This window comes from Mya arenaria, chromosome 4 (genome assembly GCF_026914265.1).
Source record: "Mya arenaria isolate MELC-2E11 chromosome 4, ASM2691426v1".
NCBI classification, from domain to species: Eukaryota; Metazoa; Mollusca; class Bivalvia; order Myida; family Myidae; genus Mya; species Mya arenaria.
Window position 1 is genome coordinate 62,029,863 of NC_069125.1, and position 27,271 is coordinate 62,057,133.

At 36.9% G+C, this 27,271-nt stretch overlaps 1 protein-coding gene across 1 annotated transcript in view; it reads right to left on the reverse strand.

The window, feature by feature from the left end:
• The window catches only part of LOC128232454 (thyroid adenoma-associated protein homolog), a 31,478-nt gene extending 8,561 nt beyond the window's left edge, over positions 1–22,917 (reverse strand). Inside the window, exons 1-25 of the mRNA XM_052946012.1 lie at positions 22,790–22,917; positions 20,528–20,613; positions 19,471–19,598; positions 18,940–19,118; positions 16,606–16,687; positions 16,182–16,366; positions 15,871–15,962; positions 15,366–15,616; positions 14,990–15,055; positions 14,321–14,438; positions 14,030–14,102; positions 13,372–13,571; positions 12,631–12,792; positions 12,286–12,388; positions 7,011–7,450; positions 5,791–5,880; positions 5,293–5,419; positions 4,484–4,644; positions 3,725–4,185; positions 3,110–3,252; positions 2,179–2,366; positions 1,308–1,417; positions 942–1,068; positions 491–610; positions 118–240 (exon numbers count right to left, since the gene is read on the reverse strand). Of these exons, the coding sequence (XP_052801972.1) occupies positions 118–240; positions 491–610; positions 942–1,068; positions 1,308–1,417; positions 2,179–2,366; positions 3,110–3,252; positions 3,725–4,185; positions 4,484–4,644; positions 5,293–5,419; positions 5,791–5,880; positions 7,011–7,450; positions 12,286–12,388; positions 12,631–12,792; positions 13,372–13,571; positions 14,030–14,102; positions 14,321–14,438; positions 14,990–15,055; positions 15,366–15,616; positions 15,871–15,962; positions 16,182–16,366; positions 16,606–16,687; positions 18,940–19,118; positions 19,471–19,598; positions 20,528–20,613; positions 22,790–22,865 (3,891 nt within the window). The 5' untranslated portion in view covers positions 22,866–22,917. The remainder of the gene's footprint in view (positions 1–117; positions 241–490; positions 611–941; positions 1,069–1,307; positions 1,418–2,178; positions 2,367–3,109; positions 3,253–3,724; positions 4,186–4,483; positions 4,645–5,292; positions 5,420–5,790; positions 5,881–7,010; positions 7,451–12,285; positions 12,389–12,630; positions 12,793–13,371; positions 13,572–14,029; positions 14,103–14,320; positions 14,439–14,989; positions 15,056–15,365; positions 15,617–15,870; positions 15,963–16,181; positions 16,367–16,605; positions 16,688–18,939; positions 19,119–19,470; positions 19,599–20,527; positions 20,614–22,789) is intronic.
• Positions 22,918–27,271: the final 4,354 nt, after the last annotated feature.

Here is a 27,271-nt window from a genome sequence, read left to right on the forward strand (position 1 = left end):
ACAAACTTTGATTCAAGTCCTTTTGATGGACACAACAATCTATGATAGACAAGTGGTGCATGCTTAAATTATACCATGAGTAAATGAAAGGGGTCACATGATATTGTAAGAACCTACAGCCCAAAGAGGAGACTTGAATCCCAGTATGGCCACCCGCAACCCGTCAGCAATGAATGGGGCTACATCATCCTTCAGTCGGGAGTCTTTGTACAGAGCCCGCAGGATGTTCAGCGCATGCACCTAGAAAAAAGAATAAACAAGTATATGAGTATTAATGACATGCATATATCAAATCATTACATGTTGAAGCTCAGATTACTGTTGATATACAAATGTCTACAAACAAAGAAAATACTTTTTTGTGACACAGAAAAGTTCAAACAAATTATTGTACATGAGAATACACTATATATCATATGAATTTTAAAGAGAAATGACAGAAAGTTGCTATGCCTATCTCTTTTTGTAAAAAAAGCCATTTGATTCTTACTTTTCCTGTGCATGTATCCATGGTAACTGCAGACTGGTCAAGGGCAAGGCCAAGTAACTCCTGCACTGTTTGTCTGAAACACTGGCGACCAGTCGAACTTGGCTCTGTGGTGACAAGGGCCTGCAAACGGACATTTGATCAGATCTATCAGAAGAAAAAACTGAAAATGTGTAATATTAATTAAATTAAACAAATCAATTGAATATAGCTTTATATATGTTTAATAAGCTAGTAATTTAAAAGAGCAAAGAACTATTATAGTCTAAATTTGATTTCATAAAAAAGGCAATTACTTGCTTACTATTAGTATCATTGGGTAAATAAAACTGATTTACCAACTTTCATCAGAAATACAATTTGATATTTGAATCTATTTTACAATATTTAACGAGAAAAAAAATGTATGTATGCAAACAACTACATGTCATGACTGATTCCCTGTAAGAATTACCTGCACATAAAAGGGTACGCCAGCACTCCTCCTTGTGGCACAGAGGCGGGAGTCATGTGATCGGATGTCAGACATCACCTCCCCCAGCCACTTGCTGGGCAGGCTGAGCAGAATGAGGCTAGGACTCCTGTCATTGTTGTACAGTTCTTTTGAGATGTTTACACTTAATAATTTAAGATTAGCAACAAACAATATAATACATGGAGTGAAATTGATATAAGAAGTGATATAAGAAGTAATTGTAGGTAAATGTAGTTTAAAGAGGGAATCAGTGTTAAAGCGTATGAAGTCTTGTGTGACCTAACAAGATTAAGAGTCTTTTAATATGACACTTTGTGGAAGAACAAATATTGAATAATTGCTTACCTCCAGAGGACCTCAGTGACCTTCACAAAGCCAGCATAGGCCAGCTCAAATGCCCCTCTATGTTTAGACTCCAGCAACAGACTTGTGAAGTATTTGCCAATTTCCAAGACCTGAGTGAATATAGATTCCAGTTCTAGTACAATATTCATACAAGCAACATAGCCACATGAAAACATTAAAAAAATAAAAGTTATTGAGCCATTTAATGGCAGGGACTTGCCAGTAAAATAGCAGACCTTGTGTTTATTGCAGTTTTCAATATACGGTATTGACATTTCTTAATTCTACACAAAAGTTTTTAAACAACAAGAGATGTACTGGTCAAAGGCAAACTACAACTGAAGTTTCATGTTCCTGAGCCATTGTTGAGTTATTATGTTATTTTTTTCCCAAAAAACTCACCCCTAAGACAATAGGCGTCACTACTGGTCAAGGCAACCTACCACTTAAGTCAAATCGTTGTTGCACAGAATACTAAGTTTAGACAATGACACTATGTGCATTCATGAACTCTGTTTAATGATACTTTAGAAATTCAACATGAGTATAGTCATAGATAAAATCTATGTCCAGATACAGTTTTATCATAGCAGCGGATAATACTTTCAATAAAACTTCTCAGTAACCTCTAGAATATGCTGTGTTCAATACACATGTACTAAATTATACTTAGATCATACCATTCACATGCTTTAATATTTATCAATAAAAACTGATATGTTTTAATTTAGAATATTCACTATAAACATGACTTACAAATGCTCAGTTATTTGACAATCCGATGACACAACATGAGTCTAGAAGTTCTTGTTTTCAATAACTTTCAAATTAAATATACATACTAACAAACCCATTACTTAAGAGTTCTTACCTGTTCAAAATTGAGAAGCTCCCCATCATCATCCTGTAGGGGCAGTGCTGAGGTGAGCTGGCCGAGAATGAGTGAGATCTCCTTTACCGTCCGCCAGCAGCACACAGTCAGGTACTCCGGCATCAACATGACTGTCTCGTGGCTCCGGGCCACACTGTCTGCATCCATGATACCCAAAGAGGACAGGTCTGTAACACACATGAGAACAAGTTTAAAAGATATTCATTGTCAGTTACTCTGGCATTTATGTCACCATCTTGTGGCTCTGGGCTACACTGTCAACATCCAAAGTAGCAAGCTTTGACAGGTGTGTTATACACAAGAGCCATGGTAAACACACTGTTAGTAACTCAGCATCACTGTCCCATGACTTTAGGCCACACAGTCCACATCCATATACCAAGAGAGGACAAGTCTGTAATACACAAGAGACACTGTTAACAGATATTCACTGTCAGTTTAGTATGAATGCCACTTTTGCATGGCTCCTGGCTACACAGTCCACATCCAAAGTACCAAGGTAAGACAGGTCTTCAACACACAAGAGACAAGGTAATTGACATTTACTGTAAGGTTCTCTGGTATCAACCCCACTGTTAAATGGCTCCTGGCCACATTCTCCACATACAGAGAAGCAAGGATAGAGAGGTTTTCAAATAAAACCATAGAACCAGTCTCAACTGTTGATACATGTTCTGTAGATGCTTCTTCATCTCTAACAACTGCTGGCAATAACTTAACTTCACTAAAAGCATGATTATTTTTTTAATATTTGTGACTGTGTTTTACAATACTTCACTTAGCTAGAAACACAACAATCATTGTTAGTCTGTAAATGTAATCACATTGAACTGGCTAATTTACTCGAAGAATAACTGCACTATGCTAATGCTTATCAATCAGACTACTAAATATTTATTATGAGTATTACCTGTGAGTGACTCAGTGGGGACATTCCCCTCTGGTGAGGAGTTGCAAACCACCGGCGACACAATGGCAGATATCTGCATATACAGGCTGATGAATTTCTTCAGTAGCTGCCTCCAGGCTGATAAATATTCATCAGGGATAGTTCTGAAACAGATGAACACTGGTATGAGAAAAACAATATCATAAATTTCAGGTTGCATAATTATTTATACAGCCTAGCCACAGTTCATTTATGACATATTAAGTATGGTTTTGATATTAGACTAGCATGAATATAAACAAATACTTTAGTGAACAGAAAGAGAAAAGCATATGGTATATAACTTTCAGCTTTAAGCTTCAGTAAAAGCAGTTAATTTTAAAACTCCTCAAGACTATATTCAAAAGCATATTGAGTTTGAGACTCCAAACTCTATTCTGCATACTTTGTTGTCAAAACATTCTTACAAGAGCAATAATGCTAAAAGTTGCTGTATCTAACACAAATATCATGTTCTACGAGATATTAAATATTCTTTGAAACATTTAAGATCTCCCTTATCTGCCCCTGATTCTCAAACTCTGGCTCAAAATGTTTGTGAATATGGGACCTGGTGCAGACACACTGCACGCTTACCTGAAGTGTATATTGTTGAAGCAATACCTCATACACATGAGGGTGGGGTAAAGGGGCGAGGTGGCTGCTGCCACTATCAGGCTGGTCTTGGCTGTACGGTACTGACTCTCCAGGCTAGACAGCAAGATGCGCAACAACAAGTAGCTCTGCGATACCTCTGAGTCTCCACTCCCTCTTACATTATATTCTTTTGCTAAAGATTCTTTTACTTCATTTAAGTCATGCTTTTCATACACAGCTCCTGTAACTTGTGATATATGTGCTGTTCCAGTGTCACCAGTCAGACTGCCTCCATCATTCCCGCCTCCTGATGGGTGTATATACTGTAAAAGAATGTCCCTTGCACGTGGCTGCTGGGTGAGCACGGAGAACAGGTATGCCCCCGTCGTGCTGTCCTGGGGTCGGGCACTTTGGGACAAGGTCAGGGCAAGGTCAAATACCTCTTGCAGGATATCAGCTGTCTAAAGTATATGAGAAGTCTCATGCAGCAACTTAATTTTACTGTCTCATAACATAGGATCTTTTATACTGTAAATGTTGCGAGTCTTCTATACATTTGCAAACACAAATTGATAAGACTGATAATCAAATGGTAGAGATTTCTTATATAGCTTTAAAAATCTTAAATGCTTTAATCCAAAAGAAAGTACAAAAAAATACATATACTATGTGTATTCCTGTTCTTCTTCTTCTTATTATTATAATTCATTTATTGAAATGTCAAAAGTTTCACTTCATATACATAACATGCTGACTTACCATCAAACATTGCGTTTCAGAGTGGGTGGCCAGTGTCTTCAATATTCTGGCAGCCTCATGTTTGTTGTCCTCGAACGTGTCCGTGAGACAGAACAGCAGGGTATGGATGTCCGTCATCCGCAAGCCCGGAAAGAAGCTGAACCCACATCCGGCCTCATTGCCTGGAATAAGCACCAAAAATTTGAGGTATAGCCTAATAATGAACAAAAGTTCTTATTATTAATATTATCATAAAACTAGAATAACGCAAGTCAGATATGTCACCCTTCAAGAAAGGCACCTTTTTTTTTTAATAAAGATCACCATAACCTTGACCTTTAACCAACAGACTCCAAATCATACTAAGTTCAGAAGGTAGCTCTGACCTTAACCTTGAAGGGACATGGGTCTTGAGCGGCACACATATTCATGCTATGAATGGTCACTTCCGCCAAATAATGTTAAAATCTGACCATAATTTGGAAAATATGGACCGGAACAATAAAGGACAGACTGATGGATGGACGGACATGACCTATATAGCCCACCCCTTCTTTTTGCAATGCAGGGGTATAATAAGGACCATTTACTGACAATGGCTAGTTTGAAGACCCTGTAACAAGTCTTTCAAAAGTCATTAATTGTAAACTAAAGTTTATTCCCTATGGGTCTGCCATGCTTTGTGGCAGAACATTGAATAGTTGTAACCATTGTAACCTTTTGGTATGCAGATTTTTGCTAGAAATAGAGAAAGATATACATGTATATTCACAGTGTTATCAAAAACAGGACTAACTATATACATATCAATTATAAGAAATAAGCCATACCCTTCTCCAAGGAGCCAAATATTGCATGGAGCAGAGCCAGAGTGGTGAGGCAGGTGGTTTTCTGGGCAAACACTGCCCCAGGATAGAGACTGTCTAACATACAACCCCTCAACCATTGCAGGAAATCCTGGAACACACACATGTACAAACGTTGTCTCCTTGGTATTAGTTTTAGTTTATAATCTGTTTGAGCTTAATTTTAAGTTGCACTTGACTTCATATCATGGGAAGCCACAAGTAGCGTTCAATTGATTAAGGAGCCATGAATTTGTCTGTTGTGTAGCTCGAATCTATGACATTTTGGGTGAGTTTGTATTTAATTTGGATTTAAACAAAAAGGTAAAAAGGGTCTTGCTACACATGTGGATGTTGTTGCTGGCAAAATACCTAATCACATGAAAATGCCAACGGCACCAAGGCTATCAAATTGCAGGGGCATTTTGTCTTTGGAGAACAGAACATGGGCTAAAATCCTATGCCACATATGATGGCTCTTACCATATAGTTCTGAAGATGATGCTTGACAGCAGGAGTTTTAGACATTTGCTTTCTCAAGGGTCCACTACTTTCCTTCATTCTTAAAAGCAACTGTGGGAAAATATAGATAAGATTATACAATACTATACATCACAAACATTCAAAAACAGTATCACTTTACAATTTGACAGCAATGTTTAGCTATAAAAAAAAGAAAAACTATTTGAAGATACTTAAAACATCACAAAAAAAGGTCTGATTAAACACACCTGATTGGTGAAATCACAAGCCTCATCACAAAATTATTAAACCAAACTGAATAAGTTGTGAGTAACTTATAATGATTGACTTGTTCTTCTTTCAATTCACAGGATATTGATTAGTAATAATATACCAGAGCAGACACCTGATCTTTTAAGGTATACCATCCATTATTAGGATGCAAAGATGTGTTGGTGCATTTAAGATATTTATATTGAAATTGTTTCTAAGTTTAATTTATATTGCTTAACCATTATATTATTTTTGTACAGATTATATTTTTAAATAACACCATACTGACGCTATTATTTTGATAAATTATGATACATTAAAGAGATATTAAGAAAAAATATTTTACTACGATTATTATAGTAATTTTATTAATTTGTTTCTTAAATAACATAATGTCTATATAAAAAAGCTCACTGTGAAAAATATTCAAAATTAACATTTTGTAACTTTTAAATGAAATTTTACCAGTAGCAATTTGTATTAATGATGGATTGATTACCTTAATGAGAGTGTTAAACTGCTGCCTGAATGCCGAGTTCAGAACAAACAACTAACCCTTTTCATGAGAACAAAAATAAGCTGCCTAAATGCCGAGTTCAGAACAAACAACTAACCCTTTTCATGAGAACAAAAATAAGCTGCCTGAATGCCGAGTTCAGAACAAACAACTAACCCTTTTCATGAGAACAAAAATAAGCTGCCTAAATGCCGAGTTCAGAACAAACAACTAACCCTTTTCATGAGAACAAAAATAAGCTGCCTAAATGCCGAGTTCAGAACAAACAACTAACCCTTTTCATGAGAACAAAAATCAGCTGCCTGAATGCTGAGTTTAGGGCAGACATCCAACTTTTTTAATAAGAGCAGTAAACTGCTTCTTGAATGCCGAATTCAGAACAGACAACTAACCTTTTTAATGAGAGTTTTTAACAGCTGCCTGAATGCAGAATTCAGAAGAGACAACTAACCTTTTTAATGAGAGCAGTAAACTGCTGCCTGAATGCTGAGTTCTGATTATTTAGGTTGCTGGGTATAAATCTCTTCACGAGCAAGATCTCGCAGTTCTCCACAGGCTCAGCCGTCTTCTGGTTCTCACACAGGAGGGCAAAAGCATCCAGTCGCACCTGCTCGTCCTTGCAAACAAGGGCATGCTCCAGCAAACCTACGTCAACAATCCCTAACCACAGGTCCTTGGATTGTTGTGATATATTTTCCATGTCACTGGTGCTGCATTCTTCTGTTTCCTTCAGACTAGTCTTTTTCTTAGAGCCTTCCTTGGAAGGCTTTGCTGGCTTAGCTGTTTGATGAGAGTTTTCCTCTAACAGTGATTTTCTCTTACTGCCAGACTTAAGCTGTCCCATGGCTCTAGCTCTACGTAGACACAATATCAATGCTCCAATCACATTTCCTGAAAATAAATAGTACATGTTATTAGTTTTTGTATTTTGGTAAGGGAAACTGGTACACTCAACCTCCATAATAACAATCTAATTTAAAAGCAAAAACACAAATGATGCCTTATCTTTAAAACCATTTCCAAATATCACTAAATCCAGAAATACGGAATTATTTTTCTGTAGTTTATGTAGTCTACATGTACAGTTTGAACATTGCCGATGATAGCAATTATATGACAGAAATAGTCGTTTTTTGAACAATGCAGCATTTTGCCGTACATTGGTATATGTTTATTTCTAAGATTTAATTATTCTTTTAGAGCTGTTCGTTGGTCTTTATTATGAGAAATAAAAAACATGAGGGCATGAGGACTGCTTGCAACTAGTAGAGGATTTTTAACAAAATCGATTTTATTTAACATTTTACTGACCGTTCCAAGGCGGTACCTAACAATCCTTGATAAACAATAGTTTTTTATATACCGGTAGTATATATTATGCACTGTGCTGTTTGTCGAGTTTTGTGTTGTTGTTCCATGTTTCTTGTTTGTGATTTTTTGTTTTCTATGTCTTTGTCCTTTACCCTGTGCCATTAAAGAGGGTTTATGTTTAAACTTTTAACTACTGATTTTTTTCAGTAGTTTTTCATATATAAAGTATTCAATTCCATTCAATTGACTTCATACAAATATTGGCTTTCTTTCCTATGTTGGATCATTTATAATCAAAACAACTTAGGAGATATACACATAGTATATCTTTTAGTGTCTTTTCTGCCCAAACACAAGCATAGCGTAGAACCAATGAATGTGTGGCATTGCAATGTAAAACATATACATGTGTGCATTAAAGAAAACAATTGAAAATTCGGACTACCAGTTCATTCTGAAATTGCTTCATTCATTGATCATGGTTACGCCCATCTACAATTCCAGATGAAAAAAAAATTGGGGGAACATTCTGTTTGTTTTTTGTCCACTATTGTATATGCCTCGTATTTAAGCCACCTTTAAGTTTGTTTTTTGTCCACTATTGTATATGCCTCATATTCAAGCCACCTTTATGTTTGTTTTTTGTCCACTATTGTATATGCCTGGTATTCAAGCCACCTTTATGTTTGTTTTTTGTCCACTATTGTATATGCCTCATATTCAAGCCACCTTTATGTTTGTTTTTTGTCCACTATTGTATATGCCTGGTAGTCAAGCCACCTTTATGTTGTTGTTTTTTCCGCTATTGTATATGCCTCATATTCAAGCCACCTTTTATGTTTGTTTTTTGTCCACTATTGTATATGGCTCGTAGTCAAGCCACCTTTATGTTTGTTTTTTGTCCACTATTGTATATGCCTCGTATTTAAGCCACCTTTTATGTTTGTTTTTTGTCGACTATTGTAAATGTCTCATATTCAAGCCTCCTTTATGTTTGTTTTTTGTCCACTATTGTATATGGCTTGTATTCAAGCCACCTTTATGTTTGTTATTTGTCCACTATTGTATATGCCTCATATTCAAGCCTCCTTTATGTTTGTTTTTGTCCACTATTGTATATGGCTCGTAGTCAAGCCACCTTTATGTTTGTTTTTTGTCGACTATTGTATATGCCTCATATTCAAGCCACCTTTATGTTTGTTTTTTGTCGACTATTGTATATGCCTCATATTCAAGCCTCCTTTATGTTTGTTTTTTGTCCACTATTGTATATGCCTCATATTCAAGCCTCCTTTATGTTTGTTTTTGTCCACTATTGTATATGCCTCATATTCAAGCCACCTTTATGTTTGTTTTTTGTCGACTATTGTATATGCCTCATATTCAAGCCTCCTTTATGTTTGTTTTTTGTCCACTATTGTATATGCCTCGTATTTAAGCCACCTTTTATGTTTGTTTTTTGTCGACTATTGTATATGCCTCATATTCAAGCCTCCTTTATGTTTGTTTTTTGTCCACTATTGTATATGCCTCATATCCAAGCCTCCTTTATGTTTGTTTTTGTCCACTATTGTATATGCCAGGTAGTCAAGCCTCCTTTATGTTTGTTTTTTGTCCACTATTGTATATGCCAGGTAGTCAAGCCACCTTTATGTTTGTTTTTGTCCACTATTGTATATGCCAGGTAGTCAAGCCACCTTTATGTTTGTTTTTTGTCCACTATTGTATATGCCTCGTATTTAAGCCACCTTTTATGTTTGTTTTTTGTCGACTATTGTATATGCCTCATATTCAAGCCTCCTTTATGTTTGTTTTTTGTCCACTATTGTATATGCCAGGTAGTCAAGCCTCCTTTATGTTTGTTTTTTGTCCACTATTGTATATGCCAGGTAGTCAAGCCACCTTTATGTTTGTTTTTTGTCCACTATTGTATATGCCTCGTATTTAAGCCACCTTTTATGTTTGTTTTTTGTCGACTATTGTATATGCCTCATATTCAAGCCTCCTTTATGTTTGTTTTTTGTCCACTATTGTATATGCCAGGTAGTCAAGCCTCCTTTATGTTTGTTTTTGTCCACTATTGTATATGCCAGGTAGTCAAGCCACCTTTATGTTTGTTTTTTGTCCACTATTGTATATGCCTCGTATTTAAGCCACCTTTTATGTTTGTTTTTTGTCGACTATTGTATATGCCTCATATTCAAGCCACCTTTATGTTTGTTTTTGTCCACTATTGTATATGCCTCATATTCAAGCCTCCTTTATGTTTGTTTTTTGTCCACTATTGTATATGCCTCATATTCAAGCCTCCTTTATGTTTGTTTTTTGTCCACTATTGTATATGGCTCATAGTCAAGCCACCTTTATGTTTGTTTTTTGTCCACTATTGTATATGCCTCATATTCAAGCCTCCTTTATGTTTGTTTTTTGTCCACTATTGTATATGCCAGGTAGTCAAGCCTCCTTTATGTTTGTTTTTGTCCACTATTGTATATGCCAGGTAGTCAAGCCACCTTTATGTTTGTTTTTTGTCCACTATTGTATATGCCTCGTATTTAAGCCACCTTTTATGTTTGTTTTTTGTCGACTATTGTATATGCCTCATATTCAAGCCACCTTTATGTTTGTTTTTGTCCACTATTGTATATGCCTCATATTCAAGCCACCTTTTATGTTTGTTTTTTGTCCACTATTGTATATGCCTCATATTCAAGCCTCCTTTATGTTTGTTTTTTGTCCACTATTGTATATGCCTGGTATTCAAGCCTCCTTTATGTTTGTTTTTGGTCCACATTTGTATATGCCTCATATTCAAGCCTCCTTTATGTTTGTTTTTTGTCCACTATTGTAAATGCCTTGTATTCAAGCCTCCTTTATGTTTGTTTTATGTCCACTATTGTATATGCCTCATATTCAAGCCACTTTTATGTTTGTTTTTTGTCCACTATTGTATATGGCTTGTATTCAAGCCACCTTAATGTTTGTTTTTTGTCCACTATTGTATATGCCTCATAATCAAGCCACCTTTATGTTTGTTATTTGTCCACTATTGTATATGCCTGGTAGTCAAGCCACCTTTATGTTTGTTTTTTGTCCACTATTGTATATTCCTGGTATTTAAGCCACCTTTATGTTTGTTTTTTGTCCACTATTGTATATGCCTCATATTCAAGCCTTCTTTATGTTTGTTTTTTGTCCACTATTGTATATGGCTCATAGTCAAGCCACCTTTATGTTTGTTTTTTGTCCACTATTGTATATGCCTCATATTCAAGCCACCTTTATGTTTGTTTTTTGTCCACTATTGTATATGCCTGGTATTCAAGCCACCTTTATGTTTGTTTTTTGTCCACTATTGTATATGCCGCATATTTAAGCCACTTTTTATGTTTGTTTTTTGTCCACTATTGTAAATGTCTCATATTCTAGCCTCCTTTATATTTGCTTTTTGTCCACTTTTGTATTTGTCTGGTATTTAAGCCACCTTTATGTTCGTTTTTTTGTCTACTATTGTAAATGCCTCATATTCAAGCCACCTTTATGTTTGTTTTTTGTCCACTTTTGTATTTGCCTGGTATTTAAGTCTCCTTTATGTTTGTTTTTTGTCCACTATTGTATATGCCTCATATCCAAGCCACTTTTATGTTTGTTTTTTTGTCCACTATTGTATATGCCTGGTATTCAAGCCACCTTTATGTTTGTTTTTTGTCCACACATGTATTCGCCTCGTATTCAAGCCACCTTTATGTTTGTTTTTTTTTGTCCACTATTGTATATATGCCTCATATTCAAGCCACCTTTATGTTTGTTTTTTTTTGTCCACTTTTGTATATGCCTCATATTCAAGCCACCTTTGTGTTTGTTTTTTTGTCCACTATTGTATATGCCACATATTCAAGCCACCTTTATGTTTGTTTTTTGTCCACTATTGTATATGGCTCATATTCAAGCCACCTTTATGTTTGTTTTTTGTCCACTATTGTATATGCCTCATATTCAAGCCACCTTTATGTTTGTTTTTTGTCCACTATTGTATATGGCTCATATTCAAGCCACCTTTATGTTTGTTTTTGTCCACTTTTGTATGCCTCATATTCAAGCCTCCTTTATGTTTGTTTTTTGTCCACTATTGTATATGCCTCGTATTCAAGCCACCTTTATGTTTGTTTTTTGTCCACTATTGTATATGCCTGGTAGTCAAGCCACCTTTATGTTTGTTTTTTGTCCACTTTTGTATATGCCTTGTATTTAAGCCTCCTTTATGTTTGTTTTTTGTCCACTATTGAATATGTTTCATATTTAAGCCACCTCTGGAGTCACATGAACAAAATCAATGGATAATCTGTAAAAATCATGTGCCAAAGGAGGCGAGATGCAGAATAAAAATGATCCCTGCATGAATGTATCATATATACCTGATTCAATGTTTGACTGCTTTTCAGTTAGCCTTCCGGACAACCAATGAACCATGTCTGCCAAAACATTTTCACCACACTTCAGTAACCTTGGTAACACATACTGTAATAAAAGCATCACATTTATACTAGTTTTTTAAAACATTTAATAAAATAAAATGTAAATACTAAATTTCATAAACAGTATTTATTGTTTTTACTTGTTGAAACAGGGTCTAACATGTTACTAAATATTGATGTGTCAACAAAAATGATTTCTATGGCAACAAAAAATTGTTTTTTTAAAAATGATTCAAAAGGAACCCCCTGTCATGTATTATCATTTGCAATTTTCATCACACTTACCTCAATGGTGTGCTTCTTTTGGAGCGTGGTTGGACCACAGAGAACCCTGATAACTGGCTCCACCCATTCACTGAACCATGTCTGCTTGGCTGTATCTGCTTGATCAGCTACCAAGATCTCAAACATGTGGCTTAGGAATAACTTTTCATACAGCTCACTGGCCTGGAAAAGCATTATTCAAATAAATTGACCACCCCCAGTAACTCGATAAATCCTTAGCTGCAGTTAATATGACGACCTTTTTTCCCAGTTTAAATTGAATAATTCATGAGCATTCATCATGGATAGAAGACCTGCTTTTATGTTGCATGAATTGTTCTAGAGTGAAAAAAATAATATCAGACTTTTCACAGGAGTAACGAACACTTCGCCTGGACACAAGAATGGAAAACATTTACTCATTTAGAAATAAATGTTCCAAAATTTATTTTAATCCATTGATTCTTTTATCACCATTGTGTTTTTTTTTTATATTTTCTTTTTGTAAAAGAATTTGATAAGGGGCCCATAACTTCATCAAACCAAAGTTGAAAATGACCTGTATTTTATGGTGTTAACATCTGTTGCAACAATTGTTTAAATCTGTTGAACTTTTCATCAGTTATCTTCCAGACAAAACCAACAGAATGGCTGACAAGCTCACTCCAATGTAACATCTTAAATTTTGTTTGGTGGGGGTATAATTATTTTTATGCATAATGTGCAAGTGGATGAATACTAAATCAAAACATTTCATCTTACATAACAGGCCAGAGTGTGTTCCTGCAATTGCTGCAAAATTGCTGCTGCTATCCCAGACTGCCACTGCAACATCCTGGCACTTCCAAGATGGCCTACCAGTGCTGCCAGGGTGCCATATTTGCCTTTACAAGACCAAGGCACATCATGGAGAATGGTACAGGTAAGCTTGTGAAGGAAGGGATCATCCATGATAGATAATCCTGAAAGAAAAACAGTTTCTAGCATTGTCAGCCCATGTAAAACAATCACACCTGATCAATATGAAACAAGAGTACCATGAGTTGATGTCAATGATCTATTTATGTACACTTCATGGTCAAGAAGTTAAAATGTTATTTATTTTACAATAATTGGGAATGAAAATATATTAACTTATGCTAGGGTACCCTCTTTGGCACAATGTTGCGTGAGAATGTGGTCTTGTGTTGTGGGGGGAACCAAAATACAAGTAGAAACCACACTTGGTAGTACAAATGTATCATGTGAATATCTGGAAACTTTTTATAATTATGGCAAAGTTATAAATTTGACCATGATGCCAACAAATGACACTCGACTCTAAATTTACGAAAATACTTTTTGACATTTTTTTGAAAACATAAATACCATACTAACACCTGGTGATACTGGTCATAAACAGATAGGATATAGGTTATACCTTTACGGTTGAGAAAGTAAATGTGAATGGCCAGCACATTCTGGAATATGTCTCTCACTGTGAATCGCACTGCCTGGAAGAAAAATAAAACTGCTGTGCCAAATGACTGACCATTCTCTTCTTTCAATTGTGTAACCAGTTATATTTTAACGGCCTTAGGTATTTCTTGTGCACGGATGTTATTATAATAAAAAAAAAAAAAAAAAATATGTATACATAATGATTTAAGGCAACAGACAGGGCACAGTGTTGGCCATTGAAAGCACTCAATATGCACTCAGTTTTTCTTACATCAATAGCATCCTCCCAGGCAGTGAACACAAACTGTAGAATGGTCTGCATGGCAACACTGTCACCATGGAAATGACCCCACACATCATCAGTAGCTGTTGTCATGGCTAAGTTATCTCTAGAAAATATTATGAAAGGTAACTAACCCATTAAGAATTAACTTACAAACTAACTATAATTTAATTTAAAAAAAGTAAACATTAAAATACAGTTGAAATATGTTATGGGAACTTAGCGAAAAACTTGTTTATACTTATCAATTTATTTTGTGTATTACTTGTATCAATTGTATATTACAATCATGAAACACTGCTTACTAGTTTACTATTAATGGAAAGCTTATGCATTTAAGGCTATTATTTATTTCCGTCCACAGTGACACTAATACACAACACGTTTTATTAGCAGCTTAAACTGGGCAGGATCAAATTCTTACAAAACAAATTGTTTGAAATAAGTAAATGTACAACACAAATGTTCATGCCCTGCATATTTATATACTGAATATGCCCCAATAGAGACACTAGAACCAAAGAATGAATACAATTAGTATGTAAGTAAAACACAAAGGATGAACAACTTGGTATTTTATTATACCCATAGTTATACACATTTCTACCTAGAACATGTAATGTCATCTAATGAAAACCCAATAGTGCAAAAGTCTACCTAATTCTCTGCGTCAGAAAGCAGACAGACTTGGCAGCCAACAGCTTACTCCCAACATCAGAGCAACTGGAAACAAGTAAAATAATGTCAGGAAATTTAAATACTGAAAACCCCAGTACGTACATTAGTATTTAATATTGCTCAATCTAAAATGTATGTTATTAACATGATACATGACACTATAACTTAATTCATGTCAACAATTACATTTTCTACTTGGATAATAGTTCAATATCCAAACAAATAAAATCTCCTAAACCTCGCATATGAAACTACCTATTTTAAGTTGTATAAAGAACATAAGTTAATTGAGTTCATTCCTCTTTCTGTACAACATGTGCCTGGACATATATATAACAGCCAAACAGATATGCACCATTCTCCTAGTTCCAGAAACTCTGGCAAGAGACCATGAAGCAGGAACACCTTTCCTCCAGCTTGGCCTAAAAGTGTTTCCATGGCAGCCATGGTCAGCATTCCGTAACAGAAGCATAGGTAGCTGGATGGGGACAGACAGGTCTTGGACAGTCTGTCAAGTGGGAGGTTGGCTGCCCAGCTAAGGGGTGATGAAGGGGATGGGACCAGCTCATGGACCCAGGTCAGGTGTCCAAAGGCCGTCTTCGACAGCTGAATGAAAAATGATGCAAATGTTTTCTTCACCTGACATGATGTTATAATTGAATGGTGGACACCACAAAATAAACCATTCTGTTTTATACATTGTAGTCCACTAATTCGATTTTAAACATATACATGCACTTGTCTACTAAAATATAAGGGTAAATTGTTTGGTAAAATGTGCAGAATTACAACTTAAGAACTCCAAGTTGTTCTCAATATTTATCAGTAGCCAACATTGTACTAAAATATTATAATCATACCAAGTGAAGAATGTCGATTTCTGGACTGCAACACTTTAACATGAGGCAGATGTTCATGGCACTAGTTGTCTTACAATCAACAAGGAACTCAACTGTAAAGGATGCAGAATTTGAACAAAAACAAACTTAAATATTTCATTCTTATTCTTCTGTATTTCATTTCAAGGAGGACATAAAACAATGATACATAATTCAGTGGGGTTTTTTTAAGATTGTTTCCTTTTTCAACATATTTTTATATTTGAAGAGATGTAAACACTTTTCAGCAGTTTTGGTGTCCTAATCAAAATAAATTTATAGATTTAGAGTACCTTTGTATAGAACTTCTATATCACAAAGAATGCATTGTCTGGCAATGAGCTGAAAGTGAAGCATGCTTTCTGCATCTTGTAATCTGGTTTTCAAGGTGGAGGCAGTTTTCTGGCAGATACGGTTGGTCAACTTAACAGCCACCAGGCAGTGGTGCATGACTTCATTCTGCTGTACCGGAGACTGGCTGCCATGGAAGACATAACATGGTGTATGAACATTGTATTATCAATAAAAGAAAGTGGCATATCAAAATGGTTCTTAACAAAATAACTTGTACATGCATCTGTATGTATCATTCTTATAACAATAAATATTACAAATAGTAACTTACCTTTTACATACTACCGGTACTACATAAATTTTTAATGCAGAAAAATAAATGCAAAGCTTGTGAAATGAATTACACAGTTCCTAATATGGTACCTGGTAGCTTTAATGAAGAGTAGGTTCAGCTTGGATAAGTACTCTACAGTCTCCACATTGACAATACTGACTGAAGTAATGCCTGAAAGGATAAGATGAAAGTGTGTTACATGTTTAGGCAGCTTAGGCACAATCTAAATGACATCATTAATTTATAAGAACTAACTGAAACCATCTGACTTCAAATAACTAGTTTGCATATTCTTTGTGTTATTGCGGTATCATTTTTTCTGGATAGACAGAAAGACCTTTTCACTATTTCTGTTGTCATAGCAACCCCATGTGTGGGGTGATAAGAAATAGAAAGTCATGGATACTCTTCTAATTGCCTTCTTACCGCATTTTTATCATTCTACAGTTATGCCAAGATCAAGCTCAACATTAGTACTTTCAATTGATTTGAAGACAAAGTTACCGCCTTTCAGACAAAAATCAATAGTTGTGCATAATCCTCTTATGGCATTCTTTTTACATAGTTACCAAATTTCATGAATAAAGCTTTTATACTTTCTATTTTAAGATCAAGTCAAAAGGTGATATTTTTCAATATTTGCTTTGCCATAGCAACCACAACTTTTGTCTGATGAAAATAAAAAAATGATGAGTATAATCTCCTAACAGCCCTCTATCATCTTACCAAGTACACTGTACCATTAACTTAGCTAGCACACTTCTCGAGTCATTGCAGCATCCAGTTTTTTTAGACAGACAAACAGACGGAAACCCTCTAGTTCTTAAAATCTTGTTTTAGGATGAAGCAGTCTTCTAAATCTTGGAGCTAAAGTACTGTTCAAACACTTTTACTGTTCTCAATTGTATATAGATATATATTTATTTCATCACATAACACTAAGAATACAGAGGTATTTGGTGTTTGAAGACAACATGAAACTTCTAGATACTGATGAAACCTAGATGCACTCAAATTATGAAGGCTAAAAGTCAATTCCTAAAACATATTCTCATTAGGTTTGAATTCAATGAATATCAAAACCATTGTTAAAAGGTGAAATGATCAGTTCAGCAGACTGTGCAAATATTGAAGACAATGGCTGTAATTAAAATAGTCTTTTAAATAAAAGTGCATTTTATTTCTAATTTATAAATTCTACTCAAATGAAGTGTCAACTAGGTTGTCCAAAAAGAGGCATTTCATAAACATTTTTCAAGTTTAACTCAACATGAAATAATTGTGATTTTCCTTGAATAGCATAATGGGAACCAGTTGGCAAATTTTTAAGTCTAATAATAAAGGGCCATTATTTGCAAAATACAGTTATCTAACTCGTTTATTCAATTAGGTTGGGTGGTCGAATACCATTGTATAAAGTCTCAATGCAATACATCAAGTAGTTGCTGAGATATTATCCTACGTGTGCTAACATGCAAGACCTTAACCAGAATTTCTAAGTCGCATAATAAAGGGGCAAAAATTATATAATATGAAAGAGTTATCTTACTTGATTAAATAAAAAGGTTTAATGGTTGGGAGCCTGTGTGTAAAGTTTCAATGCAATACATGATGAATTCGCTGAGGTATTGACTTAAGAGTTGTTACATGCAAAACCTTAACAAGAATCTCTATGTCGAATAAAAAAGGGGCGTAGATTGGATGGTTGAGCACCATTTATTAAAGTCTCAATGCCATACATCCAGTAGTTGCTGAGATATTAACCTATGTGTGCTTATATGCAAAACCTTAATCACAATTTCTAAGTCAAATGGCCCATAATATGCATTATATTCAAAAAAGTGTTAATGGTAAGAACCTGATTAATTTAGTTGGTTATATAGTTGGGAATACATATCTAATGTTTCAATGCAATACATAATGTATTTGCTGAGATATTGACTTAAATGTGGTTACATGCAAAACCTTAACCAGAATTTCTAAGTTGAATAATAAAGGGCAATTATTTTGCATTATATGTAAACTAGAGTTATCTTACTTGGTTAATAAAGTAGGTTGGATGGTTGAGTACTATTGTATCAAGTCTCAATGCAATACTTTAAGCAGATGCTGATATATTAACCTATGTGTGCTTACACGCAAAACCTTAACCAGAATTTCTAATTCAAATAATAAAGGCCTATTATTTGCATTAAATGCAAACTATAGTTATCTAACTTGGTTAATTACGTAGGTTGGATGGTTGAGTACCATTGAATCAAGGCTCAATGCAATACCTCAAGTAGTTGCTGAGATATTAACCTATGGGTGCTTGCACGCAAAACCTTAACCAAGGGGTGACGCCGACGTGGACGCAGACGCTTGGGTGAGTAGAATAGCTCTCCTTATTCTTCGAATTGGCGAGCTAAAAATGAGTCAGTTACCAAGTGGAAAGTTTTCTGTGATGGCTGCAATGGAATCAATGTCATGTCTAACATCCAGCATTTCATCGTTCCCCAATCCCTGGACATTCTGTGCCCCCGTGTACAGGTCAGTCAGGTGCTCAATGATGGCAGGTTGTACTGTCTGCACAGACACATCCTTGGGCAGACTTTGAAAAAAGCTGAAATACCCCTTACTAAGGTCAACATAATCCAGAGGGTTAGCTGTGAGATTTAGCTGCACCACAAGATCTTTCTCATGGCCTCTTAAACTCAAGACTTATATCAAGACTTATACCAAGCATCTTTATACCGGTATGCTTGTAAATGTCTTTAAAATAAAGCTCACAAAAAAACTACTTGTAAATACATGAGAATATTCTTTACACATTTATTTTAATTTGATGATTCCAATGTTTGAATCATGACTTTATCATGTTATAATCTCTCATTTCTTGTCAATAAAACATTAGAAAGACATTAAATAAGTTGCCATTGTTCTTATTTCTTTTTTAAATGCAGTTGACAAACCACCTTATGAGAACTCTTCGAAGGGGATTCTTCGTCGTGCAGACAAAGAACAGCTGTACCAGGTACTCAATGTGCCGATGTACAGACTCCAGCCCTTCATTAGACAGTCGCTTCTGAATACATTTTGAGACCTGGTTAAGAAAAAAATGAAACCTGATGCAGTTTAAACAGGGTTTTATTGCAATTATTTTTACTTCATAATCACTTTGCTAATTATAAAGCTATTTCAAGGTGAAATTTCGCCTAAATGAAAAATAATGCACCTCTTTATATACACATGAAATACTAATTACTTTTACCCTTAGCATGTCTTTACACATAAGAGGAACTAATTATGTTCTTAGTACTTGAAAAAAGTTGAGCATGATAGCATCAATGATTGGTTATTGAAGATGGATTAGAATAGTCTTATGTTTTTTTTAAGATAGGAATACAGATAATGATATACAAATAAAATGCTTATATAGCCCGCAGCCGCACAAAATTGGAAATTGTTTTACTGTTGAAACCTTCCCTGCCCTTATTCGGTCCCACATTTAAACGGTGAGGTATAAATCTTATATGGTGAGGTATGAATCTTATACAGTTAGGTGAACCTATTAAAAAAAAAACACATGAATTATGGAATAATGTAATTGGTGCAGTTTATTACAAAACCAACAAAAAACAATCTGACACATCTAGTTAATTTATAACATCTGATATTAAAAAAAGTGAAAATGCATGATAATAACAAAAGCCATCTATATAGGCTTATCAGTATGATTGGTGGGGATACTTGAAAAATAGGAAGAATTTCATGGATAATGTTTTTATATGATGTAAGCATCAATTCATTATTATTTCTTGTTTTTTTATGCCTAAATGATAATATTTTGCAATAATAGGGCCTATTAAATATGTGAAATTTCACCTTTAAGATCACCTAACAAAACAGCATTTTAGTGAACATACAAATGTACATCATAATACAGTAACAATGTCACCAAGTATATAGATCGTAAATTATAAATAAATATAAGATCATGCATTTACAAGGATGTTCCTTCATATTTCTCACCTTTTTAAAAGAATCTACCAGGTGTTTGGCATTGTCTGCGTTTGTCAGACTCCGCAGAAGATTAAAGGTATCATCTTGTTCCACACCTTATAAAACAAAATACATGTGTAACATCTAACATTGAAAGCCTGACAAAACAAACTTTGCTTGATTTGTATGGATGATTCGGTGTGCAAACACATTCAAGATTAGTACAATATTGTACCAAGGTTTATGCAAATATTTTAAATATGAATTTGGTGAAAGATAACAATCCTGTGCAGACAGCAACGAATACACCTGTAAAAACACACTTTAAACTAGAGCTTTCACAGGAGTGACGAATACCCACAAATTCTGTCTGGACACAGGAATGGCAAACTATTCCTTTAAAGAGGCCATAACTCTGAAATTATTGTACACTGCATTAGCACTTATTATGCTTAACCAATGTGTGCCGTTTAATTAAAATCCATGAAGTAAATTTAGAAGTTATGCTTCCCAAGGAAGCTTTTTGTAAAGTTTAATTGAATTTGGACTGGTAGTTTCAGAGGATATGTTTTTTTAAAGCAAAATAGTAAATTGGCCATTTTGTTGTTGTTGCTGTTGTTGTTGATCAATCATGACCCCATGTTGTATTTTTGTAGATGGTCACCCAAGGAAGCTTCCTGTAAAGTTTCATTGAATTTGGACTGGTAGTTTCAGAGGAGATGTTTTTTTAAAGCAAAACAGGAAGTCGGCCATTTTGTTGTTGTTGTTGATCAATCGTGACCCCTTGTTGTATTTTTGTAGATGGTCACCCAAGAAAGTTTCCTGTGAAGTTTCATTGAATTTGGCCAAGTAATTTCAGAGGACAATTTTTTTAAGCAATTGTTGACAGACGGACGGACTGACGGACAGACGCCGGACAAAGACCGATCACAATAGCTCACCTTGTGCTCTGGTGAGCTAAAAAGCTTATCTACCCTACCTATTTTTCAAAAGGATGAAACCCTTACCAAACCATATTTTTTAGGCCTAAGCAATGTATATTTTAATAAACAAAAATCATTAATTTTTTATATTAATTGTTTGCCAGAATTTTTTTTATATCAAATTGTTCGTTTTAAACAATTTACAGGTTCAAAAGCAAGGAACTTGTTTTTAATCAAATGGAAGAACATACAATTGATTTAGAATGAGTTCTTAGAGTGGATTTTTTCTCTCCTTAGTTTGCAGTTGAAATATCTAATTGATATTTCCACTGTTGATATTTCACTGATATTACTTTATGTTTCACTGATAAAAAGACAAGAAATAGTAGTGTTTGTTTATTAACAGAAGAATAAATTTTAATTTAAATTATTTTTTAATTCAGTAATAAAGGCTTATTTTGGTAATTTCAAAAGGCGTAAATAGAATGACTTCAGGTAAAAAGGGCAAAATTATGCATACTAACTGCAAATTGTGAGTCAAGTATAATTATGTTAATTTAATAATCTTAATTACATGTAAATTATACTTTATTGTTTAAAATGGTCAGTAGTGAAATTATCATAACACACACTGTATAAATGCAGGCATTATCTGACTATTCTAATGGAATGAAAAACAAGTTTAAAACTTAAATAAAGCTTTCGAGTGATTATGGTTTGCATTATGTAATGAATGTGAAATCTCAGCCCATACCGGTCGAGTTCATATGTCGGCTTAAATTCAAGAAGAGAATTATCTTATGCACCAGTCAATTGTTTTACCTCTAGTTTGCCCTGAAGCGCCAAATGAATGTGATGGTTTTGTTTTCGCACTGAAATTAGCGGGAATGGGCCTCGGCTTTGTGCCGGGAAATATCCGTTCTTTAAACTGGATTTATCCACATTTAAGCCAAGCTTTCCCAGAGTTAAACAAAATTTCACGAGGTATCTAAAAAAGATTGCACCTCTTCCCGATTCTCTCCCAATTTGAAAGAAGTAGTTTCAAATTACATGATGTACCCAGGGTGCATGGGGCGTTTGGCAGGGATTTTACCAGCAGATTGTTCCCACAGGACTGGGATTTTACCTGGTATTTGCTAGATCGAAGGTTGGGGGGTGATTTAGGAAATGAATTGTTGCCATATATGTGAAACACTAGAAATGGCATTACTTCCAGCCTCAAATTTCCTATTAACATTGAAATGTATAAGGGAATGGTTTTAATAGTTGTGTGTAATCTTATTTCCTAAAAGCCATAATGACGTCTTATACCGGCTCGGTTTATATTTCAAACTCATGTTCATGATGTTGTCGATAATGACTGCGTTACCTTGGTTAAAAGTTTCGTTAATTCTTTTAAATTTAGCTGGAATAAACAGCTCTTTTGTTGTTTGTAATGCTGGCATTCTGTGCCAAGTGTCAATCTAATGCTTCATGGGCGCGCTAACGCCAAGCCAGCAGCCAATAGCTAGCAGCCAATAAGTGTTTGCGTTGACTTACGGAAATAGATACGACGAATTAGAGAAAATTGCCAAATACATTAAGTCAGCAGCCAATAAGGAATTTAATCATAACCGTAATAAATTTTGCACTGAAAATTCTTGAAATGCACCAGATTGTGGAAGTAAAAGGAAACATAAAACACATTTATTGGTGAACGCTGAATAAGAATTGGACGTAATTCAGTTTAATGCAATAAATAAAATGATGAAAGAATATCGATTAAAGAAGACAACAAGTCTGGTTTGATATCAATAACATAGATCGCTGTATAGATGTATTTGTAACCACTAAACGAGGACTGGACATTCTGTATGATGCAATAAATGTAATATTAAATGAATATTAATGAAAAATTAAATAAACATACAATCATGATCAATTTCTGTGTTGACGTACAGGCCACCACAGCCTAACCAATTGAAACCAAACATCACGGAACTTGGGTGGCTGTTACGACCAGAAGGAGGCGATGTGACGCCCCAAGACCGGGTACTGGCATGTAGGGGACATCCAGGGCTATCACCTAGCACCGCCCAATAACTTCCATCTTGGGGTGAGCTTGACCAAAATTGACCCCCAACGTCCAGGACCCCCTATTTGGGTAAAACAAGCACATGGACCTACTTTGGGTGGCTGTTACGACCAGAAGGAGGCGATGTGACGCCCCAAGACCGGGTACTGGCATGTAGGGGACATCCAGGGCTATCACCTAGCACCGCCCAATAACTTCCATCTTGGGGTGAGCTTGACCAAAATTGACCCCCAACGTCCAGGACCCCCTATTTGGGTAAAACAAGCACATGGACCTACTTTGGGTGGCTGTTACGACCAGAAGGAGGCGATGTGACGCCCCAAGACCGGGTACTGGCATGTAGGGGACATCCAGGGCTATCACCTAGCACCGCCCAATAACTTCCATCTTGGGGTGAGCTTGACCAAAATTGACCCCCAACGTCCAGGACCCCCTATTTGGGTAAAACAAGCACATGGACCTACTTTGGGTGGCTGTTACGACCAGAAGGAGGCGATGTGACGCCCCAAGACCGGGTACTGGCATGTAGGGGACATCCAGGGCTATCACCTAGCACCGCCCAATAACTTCCATCTTGGGGTGAGCTTGACCAAAATTGACCCCCAACGTCCAGGACCCCCTATTTGGGTAAAACAAGCACATGGACCTACTTTGGGTGGCTGTTACGACCAGAAGGAGGCGATGTGACGCCCCAAGACCGGGTACTGGCATGTAGGGGACATCCAGGGCTATCACCTAGCACCGCCCAATAACTTCCATCTTGGGGTGAGCTTGACCAAAATTGACCCCCAACGTCCAGGACCCCCTATTTGGGTAAAACAAGCACATGGACCTACTTTGGGTGGCTGTTACGACCAGAAGGAGGCGATGTGACGCCCCAAGACCGGGTACTGGCATGTAGGGGACATCCAGGGCTATCACCTAGCACCGCCCAATAACTTCCATCTTGGGGTGAGCTTGACCAAAATTGACCCCCAACGTCCAGGACCCCCTATTTGGGTAAAACAAGCACATGGACCTACTTTGGGTGGCTGTTACGACCAGAAGGAGGCGATGTGACGCCCCAAGACCGGGTACTGGCATGTAGGGGACATCCAGGGCTATCACCTAGCACCGCCCAATAACTTCCATCTTGGGGTGAGCTTGACCAAAATTGACCCCCAACGTCCAGGACCCCCTATTTGGGTAAAACAAGCACATGGACCTACTTTGGGTGGCTGTTACGACCAGAAGGAGGCGATGTGACGCCCCAAGACCGGGTACTGGCATGTAGGGGACATCCAGGGCTATCACCTAGCACCGCCCAATAACTTCCATCTTGGGGTGAGCTTGACCAAAATTGACCCCCAACGTCCAGGACCCCCTATTTGGGTAAAACAAGCACATGGACCTACTTTGGGTGGCTGTTACGACCAGAAGGAGGCGATGTGACGCCCCAAGACCGGGTACTGGCATGTAGGGGACATCCAGGGCTATCACCTAGCACCGCCCAATAACTTCCATCTTGGGGTGAGCTTGACCAAAATTGACCCCCAACGTCCAGGACCCCCTATTTGGGTAAAACAAGCACATGGACCTACTTTGGGTGGCTGTTACGACCAGAAGGAGGCGATGTGACGCCCCAAGACCGGGTACTGGCATGTAGGGGACATCCAGGGCTATCACCTAGCACCGCCCAATAACTTCCATCTTGGGGTGAGCTTGACCAAAATTGACCCCCAACGTCCAGGACCCCCTATTTGGGTAAAACAAGCACATGGACCTACTTTGGGTGGCTGTTACGACCAGAAGGAGGCGATGTGACGCCCCAAGACCGGGTACTGGCATGTAGGGGACATCCAGGGCTATCACCTAGCACCGCCCAATAACTTCCATCTTGGGGTGAGCTTGACCAAAATTGACCCCCAACGTCCAGGACCCCCTATTTGGGTAAAACAAGCACATGGACCTACTTTGGGTGGCTGTTACGACCAGAAGGAGGCGATGTGACGCCCCAAGACCGGGTACTGGCATGTAGGGGACATCCAGGGCTATCACCTAGCACCGCCCAATAACTTCCATCTTGGGGTGAGCTTGACCAAAATTGACCCCCAACGTCCAGGACCCCCTATTTGGGTAAAACAAGCACATGGACCTACTTTGGGTGGCTGTTACGACCAGAAGGAGGCGATGTGACGCCCCAAGACCGGGTACTGGCATGTAGGGGACATCCAGGGCTATCACCTAGCACCGCCCAATAACTTCCATCTTGGGGTGAGCTTGACCAAAATTGACCCCCAACGTCCAGGACCCCCTATTTGGGTAAAACAAGCACATGGACCTACTTTGGGTGGCTGTTACGACCAGAAGGAGGCGATGTGACGCCCCAAGACCGGGTACTGGCATGTAGGGGACATCCAGGGCTATCACCTAGCACCGCCCAATAACTTCCATCTTGGGGTGAGCTTGACCAAAATTGACCCCCAACGTCCAGGACCCCCTATTTGGGTAAAACAAGCACATGGACCTACTTTGGGTGGCTGTTACGACCAGAAGGAGGCGATGTGACGCCCCAAGACCGGGTACTGGCATGTAGGGGACATCCAGGGCTATCACCTAGCACCGCCCAATAACTTCCATCTTGGGGTGAGCTTGACCAAAATTGACCCCCAACGTCCAGGACCCCCTATTTGGGTAAAACAAGCACATGGACCTACTTTGGGTGGCTGTTACGACCAGAAGGAGGCGATGTGATCGCTGGAGCTTATTTTTGAGTAGTCGAAGCATTGACAGGTACATATAAAACAATGATTGGTAATGCCACTTTCCAAGGTTGGTAGGCATTTGGAATTTCTTCAATCACACATGGGCTATTGTGGTCGAAAAAGTTTGGTTTGACCACATTAAACATATTATCATTTTTTATGCAATGCTATATTGTTTGAACATACACTATGCAAATCCCGTGACCAAGGACAAAAAATAGAATATTTTTTCGATAAATGAAATTATTTGTAAATTATGTATTTCTATCTGTAGTTAAACTAAATCCTTTGGCTAATTGCAAGTTGGTCAAAACTACCAAATGAAGGGGGAAGAAAAGGGGGAAGAAAAAGCATTTAAAAGGTGTATGTCGCTGAATTCCAGCTTTATGCAGATATTAGGGATGCAAACGAATATTCGAATATTTGAATATTCGATGGGGTTTTTTTGGTATTCGAATGTCAAAATCGGTATTCGAATATTCGATGGTGTTTTTTTTGTTTAATAAATATACTAATGAATATTTTGCCTACAACGCTGTTGTTGTTTTTAAGATTCGGTTGTCTTGTTTTTACGATTGGTCCTTAATGCCAGAGGTGTGAATATGATGACAATACACTTAACACGCGTCATATCGTCGGGTCCTATAAAAAGTCCCCGTAACTTTACAATAACCGGCTGAAAGACACTTGACATAAAAAAAATCAATTATTTTCGATAAATTGCCTCTATCAATTAAAATTTCTAAAATAAACTAGTTCCCAAGTTGGTTTGGTTTTTCCAATTTTTTTAATTAGAGGTCAAGCCCAGAACGAGGATGCTCGTCGTACGGAAAGACCATCGATTGGCGCATAACGCCAATTGACCAGAAATCCATCTTAGTTCACGTTTTTTACAAACATGAAGGCAGGGGAATATAAATTAAAAGTTCTTTGTGTTTTTCTTTGTTTATAAAGTATTACTTTTTATTTTTCTGAAATGAGGAATTTCAGAGGCTCAATTGGTGAAATTCAGGGTCCGCCGCGCTTAGTGGTT